General features: G+C 38.4%; 1 protein-coding gene across 6 annotated transcripts in view; it reads right to left on the reverse strand.

The window, feature by feature from the left end:
- The window catches only part of DAW1 (dynein assembly factor with WD repeats 1), a 64,354-nt gene that overhangs the window by 9,061 nt on the left and 30,025 nt on the right, over window positions 1-25,268 (reverse strand). For 5 of the 6 annotated variants that reach the window (XM_050752120.1, XM_050752119.1, XM_050752123.1 and 2 more), the window contains 5 exons: window positions 21,083-21,190; window positions 19,136-19,242; window positions 17,843-17,945; window positions 16,925-17,039; window positions 2,415-2,491 (listed from right to left, as the gene is read on the reverse strand). In XM_050752120.1, coding sequence (XP_050608077.1) covers window positions 2,415-2,491; window positions 16,925-17,039; window positions 17,843-17,945; window positions 19,136-19,242; window positions 21,083-21,190 — 510 coding nt within the window. Of the gene's footprint in view, window positions 1-2,414; window positions 2,492-6,042; window positions 6,962-16,924; window positions 17,040-17,842; window positions 17,946-19,135; window positions 19,243-21,082; window positions 21,191-25,268 lie in introns of those variants that run through there. The other variant, XM_050752124.1, reaches the window with a different exon arrangement.

Genomic DNA, 25,268 nt, shown 5'->3' on the forward strand with positions numbered 1-25,268 from the left:
TCCTAGTCTGGTATTTATTCTTGCATAGAACAATTTCTTCATGATGGAAAAAAAAATATTGCAGGGATTAATACATGGAAATTAAAATCCAGAGAGAAAATTTAATTGCCTACTCCACACATTTTTAAGCATAAAGACCAAAGCATCCATATAATTTGAGTATTCCCCACCCAGCCTCTTTCCAAAGATGCATGATGCCCTTCTCCATGCAAAGACGCAGGGCCCTGGTGTGAATGAACACACAAGTCAGGATCTTTCATAGCCAAACCCTGGTGTTGTCTTTGTAGTCAAAAGCACACAGATCCAGGCGGGGGGTGGTGGCTCAGGCCTGTAATCCCAGCACTTTGGGAGGCCAAGTCAGGTGGATCACCTGAAGTCAGGAGTTCAAGACTGCCTGACCAACATGGCGAAACCCCATCTCTACTAAAAACACAAAAATTAGCCGGGTGTGGTGGCGCACACCTATAATTCCAGCTACTGAGGAGGCTGAGGCAGCAGAATCGCTTGAACCCGGGAGGTGGAGGTTGAAGTGAGCCGAGATCATGCCACTGCACTCCAGCCTGGGTGACAGAGCAAGACTCCGTCTCAAAAAAAGAATAATAATAAATTAAAATAAATAAAAAACAAAAAAGCACACAGATCCTTCTCTAATCTGTGCCACAGAATAAGTGAATGTTAGAACCTACAAGAAAGGAAATTCTCATCTACTGCTACCCCAAGTATAGCATTTTCCATAAATAACCTTCTGTGCCTCCCATGTGCCAGGTGTTGCCAGTTGGTATCTGAGTGACCATCAGAGGAACCTGTTAGTCCTGCATTCCTTTGGGCATCATGCTTACATCCCTCTCTAATCACCAGAAGACAGTGATTCGGGCCATCTCGTCAATGACTGAAGGTTTGAGGAGGGCAGTGCCATTTCTGTTTTTATCACTGTGTTACTAGTGGCTGTGCAATGCCCAGCATAGTGTACACTCTCTAAAAACGTTTGCTGAATGACTGAATACTTTAGCTTTGCACCCCATAGAAATGCCCTTACCAGATGCCAATTCAATAGTATGTTCACTTAAAAAGCATAACATTTAATAAAATAGCACTAGAGAATTCTTTATAGTCACTCATTCATGAAAATAGATGTTTACTTGTCGAGGGGACACACCAGATGTATCAATAGCTACCTAGTCAGACACTCAGAAACGTGGGCCAGGCTTCCTCCTCGTCCTGCCTCCCACACCCACACCCCACTTTTCCATCCCCTCCTGCCATCCATAAGCCTCCCAGCTTATGAAGAGGCCATAGTCTGCATGCCCTGCAGACCTCCACTGACCAGCCAGAGGGCAATGATCACCAGCTGCAGGTGCAGAGGCAGAAGAGCCGAGAGCACAGCATGGGGCAGAGTTCCAGGGTCTAGATGGAGCCTTCAGAAACCTAAAATCATCAAGCTGATATTTTACAAAGCAGGAACACAGCTGATCTCAGACAGGGAACCAAGGGATTGGGCTGAGCTGGGAGGTGAGAGCCACCAAGTCCTAGTCTACTCTACGAAGTTCTGATGACACATCTGAACTTCAGATCACTGACTAGGTGGGCCTGCTCTGTGAATGATCTTTTGGGGGAAGTTTATACAAATCCTAAGATACAGCTTTGTAGTTTCAAAGTGGATAATTTTATATTTTAGTTGTTATGTATTTCCAGGAACTACTTCCTCAATTGCATCTAACTTACAGAACACTTCACATTTGCTGCACAGCATATTTTTTGCACAACATAAACTTCTGTGTTTATTGGAACCAGGAAAAGCACTTTACACGCTCCTTAAATTGCTGTATTAAGTATTTTCAGCTAACTAAATCTTTTGCTGAGAGTGGAAGAGAATGTTGCTCCATACTTTTTAAGAGGTTTTAGAAATCATTATTATGCTAAGTTTGAGGGCACAGTTAAAAATAAAGTCTTTAGGTGAGTGATTTCTAGAAAAAAAAAAGAGACAATTGAACAAATTTTAGTACTTCAGTTCCAGTAGACCTATTCATAATAAGCATGCGCTTTTTGCTTTTTTAATTTGAGATAGGGTCTTGCTCTGTCACCCAAGCTGGAATGCAGTGGTGCAATCACATCTCACTACAGCCTTGACTTCCTGGGCTCAAGCGATCCTCCTGCCTCAGCCTCCAGAGTAGGTGGGACTACAGATGTGTGACACCACGCGCAGCTGACTTTTTTTGTTTTTTTTTTTTTTTTTTTTTTTGTAGAGATGTGGTATCCTTATGTTGCCCAGGTTGGTCTTGAACACCTGGCCTCAAGCAATCTTCTCACCTCTTCTTCTCAAAGTGCTGGGATTATAGGTATGAGGCACTGCACCCACGCCCTGCTCTTTATTTTTTGAAAGTAAATAAACTCCTCCAAATGAGAAAGCAACTCACCTTTGAAATTTCACCTTCATGGCCTTCCAGTTTGGCAATGCATTTTCTTGTGGCAGCACTGAAAATTCTTGCTGTTCCTTTTTGAGAGGGGTGGGGATATATATAAATTCATCTTAAATACAGAACTTTGGATAAAAGACCCTGCATTGTATAAATATCTATCCCCCGACACACGAGCTCTGTGCTAAGTTCATCTTCTTGCCAATGGTAAGAGCTGGATACTTAATACTCTAAATGCCTGCTGGTGCCACTGCAGGAGAGGGCGAGAGGGAGCTCCCTGGTAGCCCTGAGCTTATTAGAAGAAATGATGTATTCTAAGGTAGAAAAGAGAGCAAGAAACAGGAATCCAGAAAGAAAAACCTTTAAGAGAAAAAGAGGAATTAGAGCAAGTTTCAAGAGGCAAGTGATGAAATAAGCAGCAAGCCCAGCATGATACACTAGGTGTGAGTCTGAGTTTCTGCAAGGTGCACAAGGAACATCCCAAGAAGAAGCATCAGCTGCTACTCAACAGGTAAAAAACAGGCTTCAAAAACTCTTTTCCACAGAAAAACCTAATCGAACACTTTGTTCCTGCTCTGCCTCCAGTGACCAAAAGTGCCAAGCCTATAGTAGCCATTCAATAAATAGCTGTAGGATGGATGGATGAATGGATGGATGGACGATGGATGGATGATGGATGGATGGATGGATGGATGGATGGATGGATGGATGGATGGATGGATGGATGGATGGATGGATGGATGGATGATGGATGAATGGATGGAGAAATGGATGGAGTAAGTACTATGGATATTTCCTTATAAGTAAAGGATGAATAAGTTAAATAAATAAGTATTGAAAGAGAAAAACATGAGTAGTAACATTTTTGTTAGAAGAAAAGTTATAATTTGCCTTGCCAGATGAAGACTGCTTTTTAAAATCTCTAATTATAGCTTTACATAGTAGTAAAATATAGCAAGGATACAAAATTGTAGGTACTTGATTTGCATCCAGAGAAAAGTAAAATACTGTAATAAATTTTTTACTTGCCTTTCTGACAATGTCAACTTCATGAGGAAGTACAAAAATGATAAAACTTGCTATTTTAGAATTAATGTAATTTAAAAACATATAACTTGAAATTCAGTTGGACATTTCAAAAGCCTCAAAGGGAAGTGACCAATTTGGTTTCAGAGTCAATAACATGAAAGAGAATGTCCTACATAGATCTACACTTTAAATTTTATAAAACTATATTTCTAAACTTCAGAAAACTCAGAAATAATATGGCCTGAAACACTGTAATTTTTTTACAGATAGGGATACAACTAAAGAAACAAAAAAAATCAGCCTTCAGAATAATTCCAATGAAGAAGAAAAAATAGATAGATAGATAGATAGATAGATAGATAGATAGATAGATAGATAGATAGATAGACAGACAGATAGATAGATACATAGATAGATGTTGCTGCACGGGTAACTATTAGATGAGATCTAAATTTTAAGAAGGGAATTAGGAGCAAAGACCAGAGATAAATAAAAAAAGATCATTGTAAACATCAAGACTTCCTAGAAAGACTTCTCATTCCTAGAATGAGAAGAAGTTTACAAAGCATGCAAAAGGGAAAAAAAAAAGAGAGCGAGAGAAAGAGAGAGAGAGATTTTCAAAGTAATGTTTTATCAGACAAGGAAAGAATAGAATCATGGCCAGAGCAAATACCAGATTATATAGAAAATAAAACTAGAATTGAGCTTGATTTTATTCTCATTCACCCTAAGAATCCTGATTCTTTAATTCTACCTTTTTTATCCCCCCTTAGTGTGAACCAACTTCTAACATTCTATACAGTCAAACATTCCATATAATCTAGCATTCTATATAAGATATGAGTATGGTGTTACATATTGTCTGCCTCTCCCTTCACAATGTAACTCCATGAAGGCAGGGATCCCTATCTCTTTTGTTCACTCAACTATCCTATATTCCTAAAACAATTCTGGCACAAAGTAGATATTTTGATACATATTGTTGAGTAAATTATTTCTATCAATAATGATATTTAAAATGAGAGGGGTGGATTAATTACACTTAAGGTATGGTTATTAAAAGCCAGGATCTGTGAGAAGATAAAAAAAAGTAAATAGTTATTTAAAACAATTAAATTCTCCAGCCTCAGGATGTTTACATTCTAGGGTATAAGGAAGACTTATATCTATCAGCAAGGGATCACCTTTGAAATGTCCTAGCGAGTAAGACAGCAAGCATGCAAATGTAATTTTGAAGGAGACAATGAAATACTGTGTAATTACAATAAATCACCAATAAAATTCTACACCTGATTATAACATAAAGGATATGTGACTGCTTAAAAGTATGTTAGTCACAAGGTGTTTCCATTTTTGCCAGAATTTTTGTATCCAAAAATGTCATTGCAGCCATAAAAAAGAATGAGTTCATGTCCTTTGCAGAGACATGGATGAAGCTGGAAGCCATTATTCTCAGCAGACTAACACAGGAACAGAAAACCAAACACTGCATGTTCTCACTCATAAGTGGTAGGTGAATAATGAGAATACATGGACACAGGGAGGGGAATATCACACACCAGGGTCTGTCTGGGGGTAGGGGCAAGAGGAGAAAGGGGAGAGAAAGCATTAGGACAAATACCTAATATATGCAGGGCTTAAAACCTAGGATTGATAGGTGCAGCAAACCACCATGGCACATGTATACCCATGTAACAAACCTGCACGTTCTGCACATGTATTCTAGAACTTAAATTTAAAAATAAATAAATAAATAAAAATAAAAACCTTGCTCATAACCCCTCAGCCAGCAAATCACATATCTAAGTTCTGCAACTCCAAGTTTGTCTATCCAGCAAATATTGACCTTTATAAGAGATTCTGAGGCATACAGGGAATGTAGTTATACAATCATTATATTGAATAAAAGAGAAGAACTGCTGTCTAAAAAAAATTTCTTATAAGTACTTTTTAAAAATGTTTGGTTTTGACAAATAAAAATTATATATATTCAAACTGTACAACATGATGATTTTATATACAAATATATTGTGTAATGACATCAAAATTGAGTTAATTAGCACATCCACCACCACCCATGCTATACTTGAGACCCCAGAACCTGTTCCTCTTGTAATCTAAGTTTGTGCCCTTTGACCAACATCTCCCCATTTTTCCCACCCCTTGACCCCTACTAGTCACCCTCCTACTCTATCTTCATGAGTTCAACTTTTTTAGACTCCACGTCAAAGTACATCATACAGTGTTTTGTCCTTTTGTGTCTGGTTTATTTCACTTAAATCCTCCAGGTTCATCCATATTGTCACAAACGGCAATGTTTTCTTCTTTTATGGTGAAAATAAAAGTATGTATATATATATCACATTTATTTATCCATTTATCTGTCAATGAACACTTTGGTTGTTCCCATATCTTGGCTATACTACAAAGCTATAGTAATCAAAATAGTACTGGCATAAAAACAGACACATAGACCAATAGAAAGCCTAAAAATAAACTCACACATATATGGTCAACTAATCTTTAAAAAAGGCATCAAAAATACACAATGGAGAAAGAAAAATCTCTTTAATAAATGGTGCTAGCAAAATTGGTTATCCACATGCTGAAGAATATTACACTATTTACAAAAATTAACCCTAAATAAATTAAAGACAAACACAAGATATGAAACTGTATAACTTCTAGAAGACAATATAAAAGGCAGCTTGACAATGGTCTTGGCAATGACTTTTTGGACATGACACCAAAAGCACAGGCAACAAAAGCAAAAATAAACAAGTGGGACCACATGAAAGTAAAGGCTACTGCACAGCCAAGAAAATAATTTTAAAAATGAAAAGGCAACCCATGAAATGGGAGAAAATGTTTGTAAATCACATATGTGATAAAGGGTTAACATCCTAAATGTAGTTCACACAACTCAATAGCAAAAAATAAAAATGGGCAAAGAACCTGAATAGATTTTTCCAAAGAAGACATATTAATGGCCAACAGGTACATATGAAAAGGTGCTCCTTTCACTAATCACTAGAGAAATGCATATCAAAACCACAGTGAAATATCACCTGCACTTAGGATGGTTATTGTCAAAAAGACAAGAGATTTTAAAATGTTAGCAAACGTGTAGAGAAAAAGAAACCCTTGAATGTTGCTAGTGGGAATGCTAATTGGTACAGCCATTATGGAAAACAGTATGAAGGCTCCTCAAAAAAAATTAAAATAGAGCTACCATACAATCCAGCAATCCCTCTACTGGGTACATATCCAAAGAAAATAAAATCAGTAACTTGAAGAGGTATCTGCACCCTCATGCTCATTGCAGTATTAGTCACAGTAGCCAAGATATAAAAACAACTTAAATTGTCCATTAGTGAATGGATGAACTTCCAGAATCTCTTAAATGGCTGTCAAGGAGTTTATGCAGACATGATGTCGAGTCACCACATGTAGTCATCAGAGGAATCGGAAGAATCAGAGGAATGTAGTCATCAGAGGAATCAGACAGAAATATGTGCCTGTCAAAGAGACGATAGTATAGACACAATGTATTCTCATATATGATTGCCAAGCAATGACATGATCATAATTCAGCATGACACATATCACAGGGGGTGACACAGATATAATGTAGTGTCATATGTGGTCAACACAGATGTAGACATAGAGTAATGTCATGCATGGCCATGAGGGAGATGACACAGACATAGCTTAGTGTCACATGTGGTAAGAGAGATGACATAAATGTACTGTAGGGTCAAATGTGGTTATCAAGGAGATAATGCAGATATAGTGTAGTGTCATACATTGTTGACAAGGAGATTATACAGACATAGGTCAGAATTACGGAGCTGACACATACACAGTATAGCATCATACATGATCATCAATAAGATGATCCGGATGTATAGTAGTACCTACACAGGAGTCCGAAGGTTAATGCAGACATGCTGTACATCACGTAAGGATTTAAAGGAGATAATGCAGACATAGTATAGCCTGAGGTGTGATCATTGTCAAGTTCAAGTAGATGAAAAAGACATAGTGTAGCATCACATATGATCATCAAGAAAATAATGGAGACATCGTGTAGGGTCATATGTGCACTATAAAAGATGATACCCAAATAACATGGCCATCATGGATATGACACATGTCCATGATTATCATGTGTAATTGTCCAGAAGATGATGCAGAATAGTATGGTACTCTATAAGGTTATCAAGGAGATGACAGAGAAATAGTATAGCATCATACTTGGTTTTCAAGTAGATGACATGCACATTGACATTCATAATATGTGACTATCAAAGAGAACAACCTTGGTTTAAACATCATACATAGTTATCAAAGAGATAATGCAGTCATAACAGCATAATATGTACTTCTCAAGCAGATTTTGCACATATACTGTGGCACCATATATAGTTGTCAAGGTGATAACACAGATATCTTGCAGCCTCAAATACTGTCATCAGTGAGATTACTCATAATATCATGCATACTTATTTTAAAATTGATGTAAACATAGTACAAATTCATGTATTGCTGTTAAAAACAATGCAGACATGGTATGTAACCATAAGTGGTTGTCAAGTAATAATTACATATTAGATATAGTGTAGCAGTATATTATTTTCAGGGTAATAGTCATATAGGGTCTCAGTAAGACAACGAAGACATAATGTTGCATCATACATGGTTGTCAGGGAAATCACAAAGGTTTAAATGTCACAGATGTTTATTAGAAATATGTGACTGATAAAATAGCTATAGTGAAAATATGCAGAAATAATATATAATCATATGTAACTTTCAAGGTGATGGCACAAACATTGTAGCATTATAAACTGTCCTAAATGAGATGAACTACAGCATAATATCATAAAGAGTTTTCAAGGACATGATATAGACAACAGTATAACATTGCATGTGGTTATCAAGAAGAGGAAGTAGATATAGTGTAGCATTATATATGGCTATTAAGGATATGACACATAAGATAGCATTGCATATGGTTGACAGAGACAATTATATTGTAGCATAATAACTGGGAGTAGTGAGATGAAACATGGTACATATATTCAGTGTTATTAAGAAGACCCAAATAGAGTCTAGTATCACAGGATTTACTACAGACAGGGTATGTTACAGCATCACACATCATTCTCAGGGAGATGATTATCAGAGGTTATTGTCAAGGAGGCATCACATAAATAGTTTAGCATCACACATTATTAATCCCACTTGATGTTCAAAGAGATAATGCAGACATCTTCCAGCATCAAACATGGTCATCAGGAAACTGACCCACAAATTAGCATACTTTATGGATATCAAGAAAAAGAGGCAAACATAGAATGGCATATACATGGTACTTAACTTGATGACACATACATAGAGTAACACCATACGTTACCATCAAAAAGATGACCCATAATAGATTGTCATTTGAGAATATTGTGGAAATAATAAAATCATAGTATAGCATCATATATTGTCATCAAGTAAAGGATGCAAATATAGTTTACATCACTATACGACATGAATTAAAGCAGAGCATCATATATTTGTCAAAGTGTGCTGCAGTAATACTATACCATAACACATACTTAATAAAATTATGATGCAGACAGAGTGTGGCACCACATGTTTTTGTCAAGGGTATGATGCAGACATTATGTAGCATCACTGTCATCAGGAAGTTTAGCCATAGTACAGCAGTATCATACATGGCTCTCAAGGAGGTGAAAAAGTCATAATGTAACAACATATATAGTATGTTAAAAGGTGATACAGACATAGTATAGCATGATATGTGGTTGTCATGGTGGGCTATAGCCTAGAATTATATATGATTATCAATGACGCAAACATGTGATTGGCAAAGGTGCAACATTATCTAAAACAGATATTGTATTGAATCCAGCATAAATTTCAAGATGGTGATGAAAACATGTAGCATCGTGGGTGGTTTTCAAGGTGATGACTCTGATAAGATATAGCACCATACATATTAATGCAGACAGTGAAGCAGACATCATGTATCCTCATAAGTGATCATCAGTGAGATGAGGAAGACAGACAATATAATGCCAAATGGGGGGATAAGGGAGATGACATAATCTAGTGTAACATCATATGTAGTCTTCTTGGATGTAAGGTCCACAGAGTGTAACATCATACATGGTTTTCAAAGAGATGACACAGAGTGGCATCATATATGGATATCAACATGATGGCTCAGTGTTGAATCATAAGTAGTAATCGAAGTGGTGACAAATAAAATAGATCATCAATGATTGTAAAGGAGCTGTGGTACACATAGTAGAGAATCGTTTGTGGTTATCAAAGAGATGGTGCATGTAGTCTTACAGCACCATCCATGGTTATCAAGTTTATGATGTAGACATATTGTAGCATCATACATTATGGTCAGAGAAATGACCCAAAATATAGGATAATCCTCAGTACGGGATCAGGGAAAAGACCAGGTTCCAAGATCATACATGGTTATAAAGATGATGAAGATGCAGTATATCACCATATTTGTTTATCAAGGAGGTGGTGCAGACATAGTACAGTGTCACTCATGGTTATAAAGTAAATGAGGTAGACACAGATGTGATGTGAGGTCCTACGTGTTTATCAAAGAAATGCCACAGAAATATTGTTGCATTATAAAGGCCTTTAGGAACATGAGCAGACCTAATGCAGAGAAAGAGAGAGAGAGATGACTCTCTCAATAGATTAGATAGATAGATAGATAGATAGATAGATAGATAGATAGATAGATAGGATGACTATCTTCTGGCAGAAGGTGTAGACATGTTGTAATGTCATACATGATCATCAGGGAGATGACAGAGACACTGTAGCATACTAGTGGCCATCAAGAGCATGACATATGCATAGTGCAGGGATATATGTGGTGTACAAGGACTCTACAAAGATTGATTTTAGAACCATACCTAGTTCCAAGGAGATGACACACTTACAGTATCACATGGTCATCAGAGGGATGATGTACATGTAGAGTACCATCACATATGGTAATTTTAAAATGGCACATAGGATACCATTATACATGAATATCAAGGAGATGACTTACACAAATGTAGCACTGTAGGTTTTCCTCATGGAAATAACCTATATTATGGCATCATAAATATCACAAAGGAGCTGGCCCGTATAAACAGCAGGCATCATATGTGGTTACCAAGGACAAAAACATTACCCATGATGAAAGGGACAATATAATGTCACGTGTGGTTATCAAGGTGATGACTCAGAAATAGGGAGGTATACCACATGGTTATAAAGGCGATAACTTAGTATAATATCATCTATAGTTTTTAAGGAAATGAAGTACACATAGTATAACATCACATGTGGATATGAATGATATCATGCAGTCATGTTTTAACACAATATGTGGTGATACAAAGACCCAAGCAAAGGATAGTGTCACAAATCATCATCAAGATGGTCTTCTCATGTGTGGTTCTGAAAGACGAATCCTAAAATTGCACGTCACTTTGTTATCTAGGAGATGATTCAGATATAGTACAGACTCATACACAATTGCGATTGTAAAGGAGATGACAGAGAAATAGTTTAGCAATATACATGCTTGTCAAATGTTACACGCTCCTTTGTAGCATTTAGGATGCTATACGCAGTGATAATATTGTACAACACATAGTGGTCAGAGATGATGCAGATGTCTTGGGGCATCAAACATGACCATCAGTGATAGGACCCAAAATGTGGCATCACATATGGTTGCCAAGGAGATTTGGAGTGATATTGTAGCATACATAGTTGTCTAAGACACATAGATGCAAACATATGAGAGCACAGTCCACAATTAGCATGTTTATCATTGCAGACACATGGCAGCCTTTTATATGATCACCAAGGAGATAACCCAGAATATACCATCCTACATGATTAACAGGTAGGGGGTGACAGCAGTATAGCTTAGGTGTGGTTTTCAACAAGGTGACACAGACATAGGAAAACATTTCTGTTTTCAAGGAAATGAAGAATACAAATGAAGTGCAATAGGTGGTCATCACTGAGATGATGAAGACAAAGTGTAGCAATGTCCAGGCCTCCAGTGATATGAAACAGACATACCAGACAGTGCAGCATCATACATGATCATCAAGAAGATAAGGAACACAGTATGCAGCATAACATATTGTTGACAGCAGATGACACAGGCATAGTTTAGCATCACATCCAGTGATCAAAGAGATAACACACTGGATAACATCACACATGATTACCAAGAACGTGACATAACTCGGGAGGCTGAGGCAGGAGAATCGCTTGAACCTGGGAGGTGGAGGTTGCAGTGAGCCAAGATCATGCCACTGCACTCCAGCCTGGGCAACAGAGCGAGACTCTGTCTCAAAGAAAAAAGAAAAAGAGAAAGAAGACGACCTCGATATCACATAACATCATACATGTTGACCATGGAGATGAGGCAGAATGTAACATTATACTTGGTTCCAAAAAAGACAACGTATACACATAAGTCAGTATAGTATGGTATGGTATGATATGGCATAGCAGAGCAGAGCATAGTGTAGCACAGTATGGACACGTAGACACACACAGACATGGCACAGAGCCAAAAACTGTTGTCATGAAGGGATCTACACGTAGTGAAGCAGGATATATGGTCATGAGAAAGATGAATCAGACAGCGTAGAGGCACATGTGGTCAGGGAGATGGCACACATGTAATGCAGCTGCCATTTGTGGCCATCAGGGAGATGACGTAGACATAGTGTAATCTCATAAAGGTCCTACAGAAAGGTAAGAGGTAAGAGAGCATCACATGTGGCTATCAGGGATATAAGACACATATTATACAGCATCATATGTGGTAGTCAGAAAGATGATACAGAAAGAGTACATGTGGTTATCAAGGCAATGACACAGACATAGTGGAGAATTATAAGTTGTTGCCAAGGAGAGGATGAAAACACGTTCTAACAAATAAAATGATCATCAGGGAGACAAAGTAAATATATTGTAGCATCATCCTTAAATAACTAGGCTGTGTCACCCATAAGGTGTAGCACAGTCCTTTGCAAAGGGCATGATGAAGTTACAGTGTAATTTAAGTGGCTTCAAGAAGATTATAAAAACATAAAATAATATTCAGTCTTCAGGCAGAAGAAGCAAATACACAGTATGTCATATGTGATATTATTGTATGCTGAATTGTGTCCTTTTAAAATTCATATGTTGAAGTTCTAATTCCCAGTATCTCGGAAGGTAATATATATACACATAATATATAATCATGTATAATGTTATGTATATGCGTGTATATATAACATATATATTATATATAAATATATAATATATATACACGCATGTATATATACATATATATGTATGGGTATACATATACACATGTATATATGTATATACGTGTGTATATATACAAACATGTTTGTATATATACACACATATATATAACATTATACATGATTCTTAAATATATGCAAGCATAGCATAGTTTCTTCCATTGTCAAGAACATGATGAGACATAGTATAGCTTCATATACAATTGTCAAGGATATGGCTCAAAAAATAGTATAAGCTTACTTAGGTTGTCAGAGACATAATGCAGATATAGGGCGGTGTCATACATTATCAGGGAGATGACACATAGCATAGTGCCATACAAGGCATCGGGGTCTCATGGATGATTGGATGCAGAAAAAAAAGGTATCTGGGTGATGACATATAATTTTGTGTCATATGAAGATACCATGGATTTGACACAGGTATGTTGTAATGTCACAGGTGCTTATCATGAAAATGAAGCAGACATATTGCAGCATCATAAATTAAGTGGTCAGGAAAGTAACACAAAAATATTGTATCATCATACCCTGTTTTCCAAATGGCACAGACATAGTGTAGTATCATATATGTTTGTCCTGGAGATTAATTGTAGCCTAGTGTAATAAATGGTTATTACGAATATGATGCAGAAATAGTATAAAGTAACATATTATAGCATCTTATGGGGTTATTAAAGGGGTGATATAGCAATAATATAACATAACACATCGTTGTCCAATATATTTCAAATAATGTAACACCACATATGGCTGTCTAGAATATGAGGGGTGTGTGTGTGTGTGCGTGTGTGTGTGTGTGTTCATCAACGAATATATTCATCAAGGAGACAGGGTCTTGCTCTATCACTCAGACTGGAGTGTAGAGGCATAATCATAGTTCACTGTAACCCTGAACTCCTAGGCTTAAGTTATTTTCCTCAGCTTACTGAGTAGTTAGTTCTACAGGTGCACGCCACCACACCTGGCTAATTTTGTTTTAATATTTTGTAATGATGGGGTCTCCCTATGTTGCCCAGGCTGGCCTCAAACTCCTGGCCTCAAGCGATCCTCCCACCTTGGCCTCCCAAAGTATTGAAATTACAGGCATGAGCCACCACACCTGGCCATGATGCATATATTATATAGCATCATACATGATCATCAAGGAAATTGTCATAGTACAACATCATATATGACTACCAAAGAATAAGGTAGGCATAACGCATGCTTTAGGATAACTCAGAAACATCATGACAATGTATTTGGTTATCAGGGAGATGATGCACATATAGTATAGTGTCATATGTGGGTAACAGGTTATACACAGACACAGTGTGGCATTGTGATGGTTAATTTTATGCATCAACTTGACTGTGTTAAGGGATACCCAGGTAGTTGTTAAAACATTATTTCTGGGTGTGTCTGTGAGGGTGTTAGACTGAGTAAAGAAGAGCCACCCTCACCAACGTGGGCAGGTATCATCCAATCCATTGAGGACCCAGATACAACAAAAGGTGGAGGAAGGATGAAATTCTTCTCTCTTCTGGAGCTGGGACATCCATCTTCATCTTCTCTGGCCCTCGGTCATGAGAGCTCCTGGTTCTCAGATCCTCAGACTCCAAGACTGACACTAGTGCGCTCCTCAGTTCTCTCAAGTTTTTGGCCTCAGACTAAGAGTTACACCATTGGTTCCCCAAGTTTTTAGGTTTTCAGACTTGGACTGAATTACACCACTGATTTTCCTGATTCTCCAGCTTGCAGATGGCATATCGCAAGATTTCTCAGCCTTCATATATAAATATGTATGTGTGTATACTTATATAATATTGGTTACATACTATATGTGTGTGTGTGTATTTATATACTATTGGTTATATATTTATATACAGTATAAACAGAATTATACATAGAGTAAATATAGTATAATAAGTATAAATATATAATATATAAAAATATATAAATATATACAATATATAAATATATAAAATATATATAATTATATATAGGATAAAACAGAACCAATAGGATATACATATAAAATACAATAGGATATATGTATAAAACAGAACCAATAGGATATATACATATGTACAAAACAGAACCAATAGGATATATACATAAAATATCACCACCTTTCTAAAGGTGGCGATGTGATATAGTGGACCCTGCAGACCATGTTGGCCAGGGCAATGAGGTATAAATACTATAGCATCATACATGGATTTCTAAGAAATACTAAGATATGGAACAGTATCATACATGGTTATAAAGAATAGGATAAAGATATAGTATACTACCATACATTATTATAAAGAGGATAACAAACAGTGTAAATTAAAACATAGTAGTCAGATACATGACATAGATAAAATATAGCATCATATGTGGTCGTCAGATGGATAACATAGACTTGGTGTAGCTTCATACGTGATTATCAGGTAGATGGTATTGATGTAGTTTAGCATCACCTGTGTCTTCAGGAAGATGACACATAGTTCATACTTCATATTCTATGCCTCATAGAATAGCATCACGCATGGTATGTGATGCCATGATATAACATAGACTTAGTATAGCATCACATATGCTTGCCAAGGAGACATAGGATGATGGAGACATAGTATAGTACCATGTGGTTATCAAGGATATAGTGTAGACATAGTTCAGTGTAAAATAGGAAATTGTCAGGGAGATAATGTAGAAGTTGTATAGTGTTAACACATGTTTGTCAGGAATATGCTGCAGACATAGAGTCGCACCATAAATACTTGCCAGGGAAATAGTGCAGACACTATGAATCATCACATGTGGTTGTCAAAGAGATGACACATAATACAGCATCATATATGTTTGTCATGGGAATGACTTGTTGTTCAGTATCATAAAATGTTATCCAGGACATGATGCATGCATAATACACCAATACAGATGGTTGTCACTGAGAGAATAAAGATGTCGTATAGCATTGCATGTGGCTTCAATGAGATGATGTGGACACAGAGTTAGTATCATACATATTTGTCAGCAAGATGACTCAAGGTTTTGCATCATATATGATTATCAAGGATATGATGTAGATATGGCCCAGCATCAAATGTGGTTTTAAAGGAGTAGATGAAAACACGGTGTAGCATAATATTCAACTTTCAACAAGATGATGCAGATACAGCATAGAAATAAACATGATCCTCGGGTGATAAGACAGACACAATATCATGTCACATGTGAGCCACAGGGAGATGACAGATATAGTGTAGTATCACATGTGACTGTCACAGGATTGAAGCACACCTAGGATAGCACCATGTATGGTTATCAATAAGATGACTTATAGTGTAGAATCACAGTGGTAATCAAAGAGACAGTGTATAGCATAGCATCATGTATGCTTATCACAAAAATGTGGTAGACACAGTGGAACAGCACATGTGGTTATAAGGGAGATTATAGCACCATTGATGGCAATTAAGTTGACAAGGCCAACATAGGGTAACATCATACATAATAATCAGGGAAGCCGGGCGCGATGGCTCATGCCTGTAATCCCAGCACTTTGGGAGGGCAAGGCAGGTGGATTACCTGAGGTCAGGAGTTCTAGACCAGTGTGGCCAACATGGAGAAACCCCGTCTCTACTAAAAATACAAAAATTAGCCAGGCATGGTGGTGCATGCCTGTATTCCCAGCCACTTGGGAGGCTGAGGCAGGAAAATTGCTCGAACCTGGGAGGCAGAGGTTGCATTGAGCCGAGATCACGCCACTGCACTCCAGCCTGGGCAATAGAGTGAGACTCCATCTCAAAATAATAATAATACTAATAATCATGGAGATGACCTAGAATATAGCATCATATACAGGTATTAAGAAGATGACAAAGACTTCATATACCTGGTTATCTAGCAGGTGACACAGACATTGTATAACATTACATGTGGTTATCAACTATATGATATAGACATACTATTGTGCCATACATGGTCACCACAGAGATGAGACATGGTTTTTAATCATAGCTGGTCATCAGAGAAATGACCCATAGTGTAGAATCATGCATGGTCATCAAGCAAAGCATAAATCTCTCCAAAAATTAAAAGTATGAACAGATCACCTACCATCGGCTGAAGCAGTTGCAATAAGCTTTCCAGTGTAATCAAAGCAGCTGTCTAGTATTTCATCGTCATGGCCTGTTAAGGTTGCCACACATTTGCCATTTGTAGCATCCCACAGCTACAATTAAAAGAAACAAAAAACAAAAAAAAAGACTATGACTTTCTGTCTCAAGTGTGAAGATGGCCAGTGGTCTTCATGACATGCTTGGGGCTGGTTAAGTAACTGTGCAAAAATTACTTGTGTAATTCTCGCATGTTCGGTTAGATTTACTTTGATTCATGACCAGAGACCACAGCCAACCACCAAGGAAGGCACACCCTAATCACAGAGAAAACCAAAGTCAGACATTTAGAATCTGCCACTACATTAAAGAAAGAAAAAATATCTCAACGTGTATGCTTTACTGGTTGGGGAAGAGTTTTGCTCTTTTTGTAGGAAGGACATCAAATGATTAGGAGCTTCATATAAAATGACAATGTCGGAAAATGAAAAGTACATTATAAAATTGTAATATATTTGTTACATAAACAAATGATAATTCCATAGTATAATCTCTTAGTAACCATTTTTTAAGTATAGAAACTTAGGGACAAGGAAACATTGTGTTTGAGGCTCCTTGACGGTCACTCTACTAATTGAAGTTCTATAAATGAAAAGTGGGATATTAAATAAAAATAAAATGCCTTCTCAAATAAGATATTTAATATACTTGAAGAAATTCAAATTGCTTTACTACATCACAATTCCTTCAAATTTGGAAAATCCAAAACTTGAAATTTAAAAAATTACCAATTATTATTTGTAAATTAATATCTTAATTTTATATCACTTTTGAAATTTGTTAATGTTACAATGGATATCTGACACAGTAAAGAGTATAGACACAATATAAAGCAAAGATATTTATTTATTTAGCTCACCATGCAGGTTTTGTCCATAGAGCCAGTTAATATTAGAGAGCAATCCCAGTTGAATAAGGCACTGCTAATCTCAGCACAATGACCAATTAAGATATTTACCTTCCTACAACACAAAAATAATTAAAATTAGTGAAAGATATCTTACTTCAGTATATGCACATGAATAACGAGGCCAAGCCCATCTGTGTAAGCTAATCTAAATTTTGGTTTTTATAAAATAATATATTTGATGACAAAACAAATACGGCTTTACTAGTGCTCAAAAAGAAACTACTAATAATTTCATTTCGGCAGGGCGCAGTGGCTCACGCCTATAATCCCAGCACTTTGAGAGGTCGAGGTGGTGGATCCACAAGATCAGGAGTTCGAGACCATCCTTGCTAACACGGTGAAACCCCACCTCTACTAAAAATACAAACAAATTCTCCGGGCATGGCTGCGGGCGCCTGTAGTCCCAGCTACTCGGGAGGCTGAGGCAGGAGAATGGCGCGAACCCGGGAGGCGGAGCTTGCAGTGAGCCGAGATCGCGCCACTGCACTCCAGGCTGGGCGACAGAGCGAGACTCTGTCTCAAATAAATAAATAATATCATTTCAACAAAAATGTACTTAGATTTTAAACTATCAAAATAATGCTACTTAAGGCAACATTTCAAAAAGAAATGGGTAACAAATAGTAAAAGCCGTAAGAAGTATTCTTACACCAGACGAGTGCACCCTGGTTGTTCAGAAACCACATGTCAAGTAACTGAAAGGTCCTTCTTTCTCTGTCATTTCTTGTTGCATACATCTTGGTCGGCACCCCTGATAATTAGCCCCTCTATTAAATCACAGACAAATCCAAGAGTAGTTTTCCAACACAAATATGCTAATTTAGTTAACTTCCTAGCAACTAGGACCAAAAATCATTAGGAAGGAAGTTGAAGTTCTTGGACTAAATTAAATTTGGGAAATTAACTAAGAGTTTTATTTATATATGATATTCATGCCTAACATAATGACAAGCCTTTGAAATTTGATTATCCCTGGAATAAATAGTAGCTATGTAACCAGACTATTGCTAACATTCTCCTTTTATGTTGCTATTTGTCATTATTTGCTCTGAATTCCAAGAATGCACATATTTTTGAATCAGAAATATCATTAAAGAATGAATTAATTTACATTTTCAATATGTCCTATTTTTATGGAACCCACAGCAGAGTTAATAGAGAGCAGCTTAAGCTAATAAAAAACAGAGGGTTTTCTGAACCCCCTGATCCAGGTTAAAACAATGCTTAAGAACTAAGAATTACCTTCCAGTATCAGCATCCCACACTACAACTGTATGATCAAAAGACCCCGTGATGATTCTGTCTCCTGAGGTGTTAAATGACAAGGAGATGATTTCGGCAGAATGTCCCTAGAAAAAGAGCAGATACCGTCAAGTATACCGGCAGATAAAACAATTTCTGCAAGTGTACAATATCATAGTCTAAAAGGAAATGCTGGAGAAGGCCGAGCTCCAGGAAGGGAGGTCAGCATTTGGCTGGGGTGAGGATGAGGAGTGTCTGCACGTGGGCACAGGGTTCTTTTTGGGGTGATGGAAAGGTTTGAAAACTAGGTTTTAGCTACACAATCCTGTGAGTTTACTAAAATTAGTGACTTACACACAGCTAGTTCATTTAACCTAATAATGTTGATTAAAAACAAAAGAAAGAGGTTGTGTTTGGGGAAACTAGAGGGCGTCCTTTACATTGTCTTGGAAACACTACAGAGCTGGGGACTACATGGGCTAATAACGCATGGTGTGCAAAAGTAAACAGTGTATGGAATAAAACTAATTACCTTTAAAAAGGCAATTATTAGGATAACTTGACATGAAATCGATTGATAAATTCCTGCCTTTGGCCTGACGTTCAGCTCGTTACTGTCTAGTGTCAGTGAATCAAACTGTGAGACAATGGGAAGAAACCCCTCTGTAGAGCAGATTTGGGAACTCTGATAAGGGGATCCTGGGTGGAGTACGTATAGCCCATGATTCCTCCACTATTTTAGTAAATTCACATAGTTATATTTTTAAATAATACAAAGAAATGGAAAAGTTGATTTATAACTGGATATTTCTGATAGATTTCAAAGGACAAAAATGCATGTAGTTGAATATTAGAATTCTAAGTACGCAAAACGAATGCACTCTCCGGGGCAGACAGGTGTGCCGAGCAGGACCCCTCCCTTCGATGCTCTTAGGCAGTCTGTGAAAGGAGTCGTTTTAGTTGAAAGTGCAGCATTAATGGGGCCTTTCCCTGCACATTTGCCTGAAAGAAGAGATAGTAATGTTGTTGTTGTTGTCTAAAAAAAAAAAAAAAAAAAAAAAAAGAACTGAGAACAGAAAGAGTACACTTATACTAATAATGCTAGATGCTCAGATTTAAGAAAGAAAAGCCATTACTGTTATTTTTAAATGGAGAATTTTTTCTTTCTCGGTCCATGTTTCAACTTTCTTAGAAAAAGCTTTCTGAGGAAACAAATCATGTTTTTAAAAATGTATTTATAGTTTTGAAAGGACAAGGACACTGAATTTCCCATCCAGCTGTTCCCACTGAGTACAACATAGGGTCACCCTATTTTTGTTGCAGTGACTTGGGCTGGGGTGGGAGAAAGGCGAGGGTGGGAGGAAGGGGAAGGTGGGAGGAAGGGGAGAGTGGGAGGAAGGGGAGGGTGGGAGGAAGGGGAGGGTGGCAGGTCACCGGGAGGTGCTGGGCGCATGGTGGTGACACACAAGAGCACACCCCACCAGCACTCACTCTGTGGGCGGAGCCCTTTGACCTTCTCCCTCTGGTCACTTGCCCCTCTCTCATTTCAGACTTTGTGATAAGGATGGTTCAAAGAGCAGCGGGCAGAGGAGAGTGTGCTCACAGCAATCGCTTTAAAGATTCTCTTGGCATGGTTCTCCAGTTCTGCCTCTTGCAAAAGTGCCAGCCTCCACCTGCTTTCCTTTTAACCAGAGAGATGGTGATGGGTTCTAAGCTATAGTTGATGTGTTTTGCAGACTAAAGTTAGTCAAAATGAAAAGCTCCTTGGACTTCCCCAGCACCTCCACCCAAGTCTTTTGGAATAGACAGAAACCAGTAGGAATACTCTTTCACCACTACAGTCTGAAAACCAGCAACTCAACAACATCCAACTTAGAGCTCATTTTGTAACAAAAACACGAATAAGAATTAACACAAATAACAGGCTCATTAACATTATTGACATACTCTTAAGGTGCAAACTTCCTCGCCATTCTGAATGTTCCACAATTTGGCTGTTGTGTCCATACTTCCAGTCGCCACCAATGTGCTTTGAGGGTTAAATGATAAACACACCTAAATTACATGAAATGGGAGAAATTTTAGGAAGATAGAGTTTCAAAGTGTTCATTATACACAGAAAATTTTCCAGATGCAATTACCTTACCAGATTCAGCCTAATTCTTTGTACAAAACACCACATATGTGTGACCTGCTATCCCCAGGTTGAGTCCTTCAGAGTCTTCCTCTTGAAAAGAGGCTGCTTGTTCTCCCACAGCACCCAGCTCAGGCTTGGAGGGGCACTGGCTCCCTTTGCCACTTGCAGACCACAGAAGAACATGAACAAAAGTGAAGCCCATCTCCTTCAAGATCCCTGCTATCTGGCTCTCCTTCTCCTTGCTGCTGTCACCACAGTCCTTCCAATCATGGCCCCTCACTCATCAAGAGACTACAGGCTTGTAGTCTCAATGCCAAGTCTTAGGTGTCCTTCACATGGGCAATCCATCCAGCTCCCCCAGACCCATGCCCCAGACGACTCTTCAGTAGTCTCTCCCATGGCCACACCATGGACCTTGGTATCATCTTCTCTAGAAGATTCACCACCAATTCACCAATCCAGGGTCACAATTTCCCTTCCCACTCCCCTCCCCTAGAAGATCTTTCATCTCATTGAGACATCCGCCTTTTCTCCTGGTCCATCCTCCCCATTCAACTGACACCCTGGAAGCATCACTCCTGCCATTATCCTCGACACTCTTAGTCCCTATCTATCTAATGTACCTTTCGTACAAACTCCTAACATTAACTTTTATCAGGTAAGGATTTTATCCAATCATCTGCCTCCCTGCCTCATCACCCAGCCAAGGTAGCTTAAGAGAACTGCACAGAAAGTTACTGGTATTGCTCATTTATGCCTCTGTCCTCAACAGAGTCCTCAGCACCATTCCCTACTTTGTTTAAGGTGCCTCTGGCTCCATACATTCTCCCATTCCCCACTCCTGCCTCTACTTCCATCCTCACCCCTCCTCAACAGACAAGCTGGCCTCCTACCACTTCCCCAAGAAAACTCTCCTGTCAGGTAGGAACTTCCCCACTTGGATCTTACTTTCCTTCCCTTCAGTCTCAGATGCAGAGGGATCCTTCCATCTATTCTAAGACCCCCTTCCCTGCACAACTAGGGGAGATGCGCCCACTAGGGGAGATGCGCCCACTAGTTTTCCTTCCCTCTAGACTAGATGCTTTTCAGTGACCTGTAAATATGTTTGAGTAAATCCTCCCTTGACCTTATGTACCCCTCTTAGCTACCCTTCTTCTGCCTTTACAACCAAATTTCTTGGGAAACAGTCTACCATCATTTTTGTCCATCTTCTGCTCACTCTTAACTCTTCTGAAACCACTCTGGCTAAATGTCCAATCCAGGTTTGGTCAGTCATCCCACTTAACCTCCCTGACATCTGCAGCACTGACTCCTTTGTTCTTTAGTTTCCCTCCCTTTCTTCTTGTTTTTCTTTTTTCTTTTTGTATCATTTGAAGTTCTCTCTTCTCTATCCTCCCAAGATTCTGTCAGTCTCCTCTCCACACTCTACCTTTTCCTCTAGGCAATTTCAATTGCTCATTGGTTTCTACTGCCACCCAGATACCAGTGACTCATGCATCCAAGTCTCTTTCCCAGACCTCACTGCTCAGTTCCAGCCCTAAAGTGCCAACTGCTAAATGGATGCCTCTGTTTGGCTATCACACAGGCAGCTTATATCAATCTAAGACACAAAAGTCGTATCGATGCAAACCTGTTCCTCCTCTTTCATGCACAGAATTTGTGAATGGCACTGCCCATCATGCAAGCACAAAATCAGGGAATCCATCCTGGGTTCCCCTTTTCTTTTATGCCTCATAACTACTTAGTAACCAGGTTCTACTCACATTCTCTTCATCTATCTTTACAACACACCTTCATCATTTTTCACTTGGATTGCAGCAAGATCCCCACCCACTGGCCAATAACGCTGATCTTACCACCCTCCCATTTCTTTTTCACACTGCACAAAAATAATCTTTCCAAAGACCGCAGATGATCATACCATCTCCTAGCCAAAAAGTCTCAACAGTGTGGCATTACCTGTAAAATAAAATCCAATTCTTTAGCATAGTATATAACCTCCTGCATAATATGGCCCTTGCCTGCCTCTCCCACTTTAATTGCTCACACCCTGTGATCTGAATTTGAATGGGCTATAGGTGCGCTAAGGCATGGACACTGTTAACCCAGGCAGCTGGGCAGCAGCAGGGATCCTTGCCTATCATCTCTGGCCATGCAGCTCCCCTCAGTGTGCTACAAAACCACATTTGCATATTCTGCACATGGCACCACATGGAGGGTCAGGAAGTTCTGCTCTGATCACACAGAGCCACCTGAGTTTCAGGCACACACCACTTCTCAGCATTTACCAGGACTGCTCGCTCTGCCTGGAATGCACATGCCACCCCTCTGGAAAGTCTTTCCTGAACACCTTTCCCTGGCTCAGGAGACCACACTGCTCCCTCTGTGTCCACACTGAAATCCCCATCCACTTCTGACACTTACAACACATCTTTGAACTTATCCACTGATGCTTTCACTCCTTCTATTAAATAGTAAGAACTGTGTCAGATTCTCTCAGGTACCCTAAGCATGTAGGCCAGGGTTCCACACATAGTCAATATTTAATAAATATTTATTGGATGAATGTTGACTGAAAAAGATGAACGTCTCCCTAGGAATTATAGATAAAGAAAATATTTCCCAGAATCTAAAAGAGTGTGGGAAAATGGTCACACTCTAAGGACACGCACTATGTTTTTCTTTGACTTTGGGCAAGTTACTTAAGCTTTCAATGCCTCAGTACCCTACTCTGTAAAATGGGGAAATACCTTCCTCTTAGGGTTGCTATGAGGCACAACTAAGCTAATACCTGTCTGTGTAAAGGGGCTTAGGACAGTGCCTCTCAAACAGCAAGAGCTGTCAAAGGGTCAGTTATGTTTCACTGCAGTATTCCCAGTCACTAGCAAAATACCTTCAACAGAGCATGAGTTATTGGTGGATTAATACACCATGAATGTTTAGGATGAGTGTAAATGAATTTTACTTCTAAAATAAGCAGACTGCTTTTGTTCTTGTTTTGTTTAAGGTGTACATAAATTAGCAGGATACAGGACCCTTTCCCACCTACAGGTAACTTCCTTATCCTCAAGAAATATTTCCAAGCATTCTACAGTCTGTCCTAAGTATCTTGTTCCTCAGTTCCCGGGGTGGGTGTGGGTGCTAGAACTTGAACACTGCTGGCAGATTGGCTGTCACCAACTATTTGCAAAAGCTGTCGCTGCTGTGGCTTGCTTTCCCTCCCTCCACCCCTGTATGTTCTTGTTTGCTTTTTCTGGTTCACAGCAGGTATCTTTTTTTCCAGTGAATATTGAGATTAAAAGATCTATCACTCTTTGTTACCAATTTCCCCTCTTCATCTAATAATAGCTATTAGCACATTCTTTTTATGTCTCTGTTCAATTCAAAAAGTACTGAGCTATATTTCCCTACTGACAATTATGGGAGAAGTGGTTATATTTTGTTTCCTGCTTTAGCCTTTTCTCTCTTTCACCCTTAAAAGTTTCTATTATTTTTATACCACTACTGCATTGGGTACCTTCTATTTGTGGATTCTCTTTTGGTATTATCCACTTAAGAGTAACTTCAAAGTACAACAAGGAAAGTGAGTTGAATATCTAAAGAATCATTCTACCTAATGAAGGCCAGAAATGGAGGGAAAGGGGTGATCCCCACTAACAGGCCAAAACATAACTTGGGGATTTGTTAAAATCAGATCAATTTTTCCTTATTTAAACCTTTGATTAAAAACATTTAAGGTATTACTAATCATTAAGAGCAGCAGTCTGTTTATTTTTAAGAGCTGTCATCTGTTCTTACGGAATGCCAATTATTGCACTAATTGTTATAAGATACATCTCAGAATTGGTCAAGGAAAAGGGCTTCCCAATAGTGAAAGCTGTTTCAAGTACCAGACTATTCATGCATATTTGGGCTCTAATGATACACAGAGAACAATCAGCCTAAATATTTCATATAGTAGTTTAAAAATTATATTAAGGCTGGGCACGGTGGCTC

The sequence above is a fragment of the Macaca thibetana genome, chromosome 12 (assembly GCF_024542745.1).
Source record: "Macaca thibetana thibetana isolate TM-01 chromosome 12, ASM2454274v1, whole genome shotgun sequence".
NCBI lineage: Eukaryota > Metazoa > Chordata > Mammalia > Primates > Cercopithecidae > Macaca > Macaca thibetana.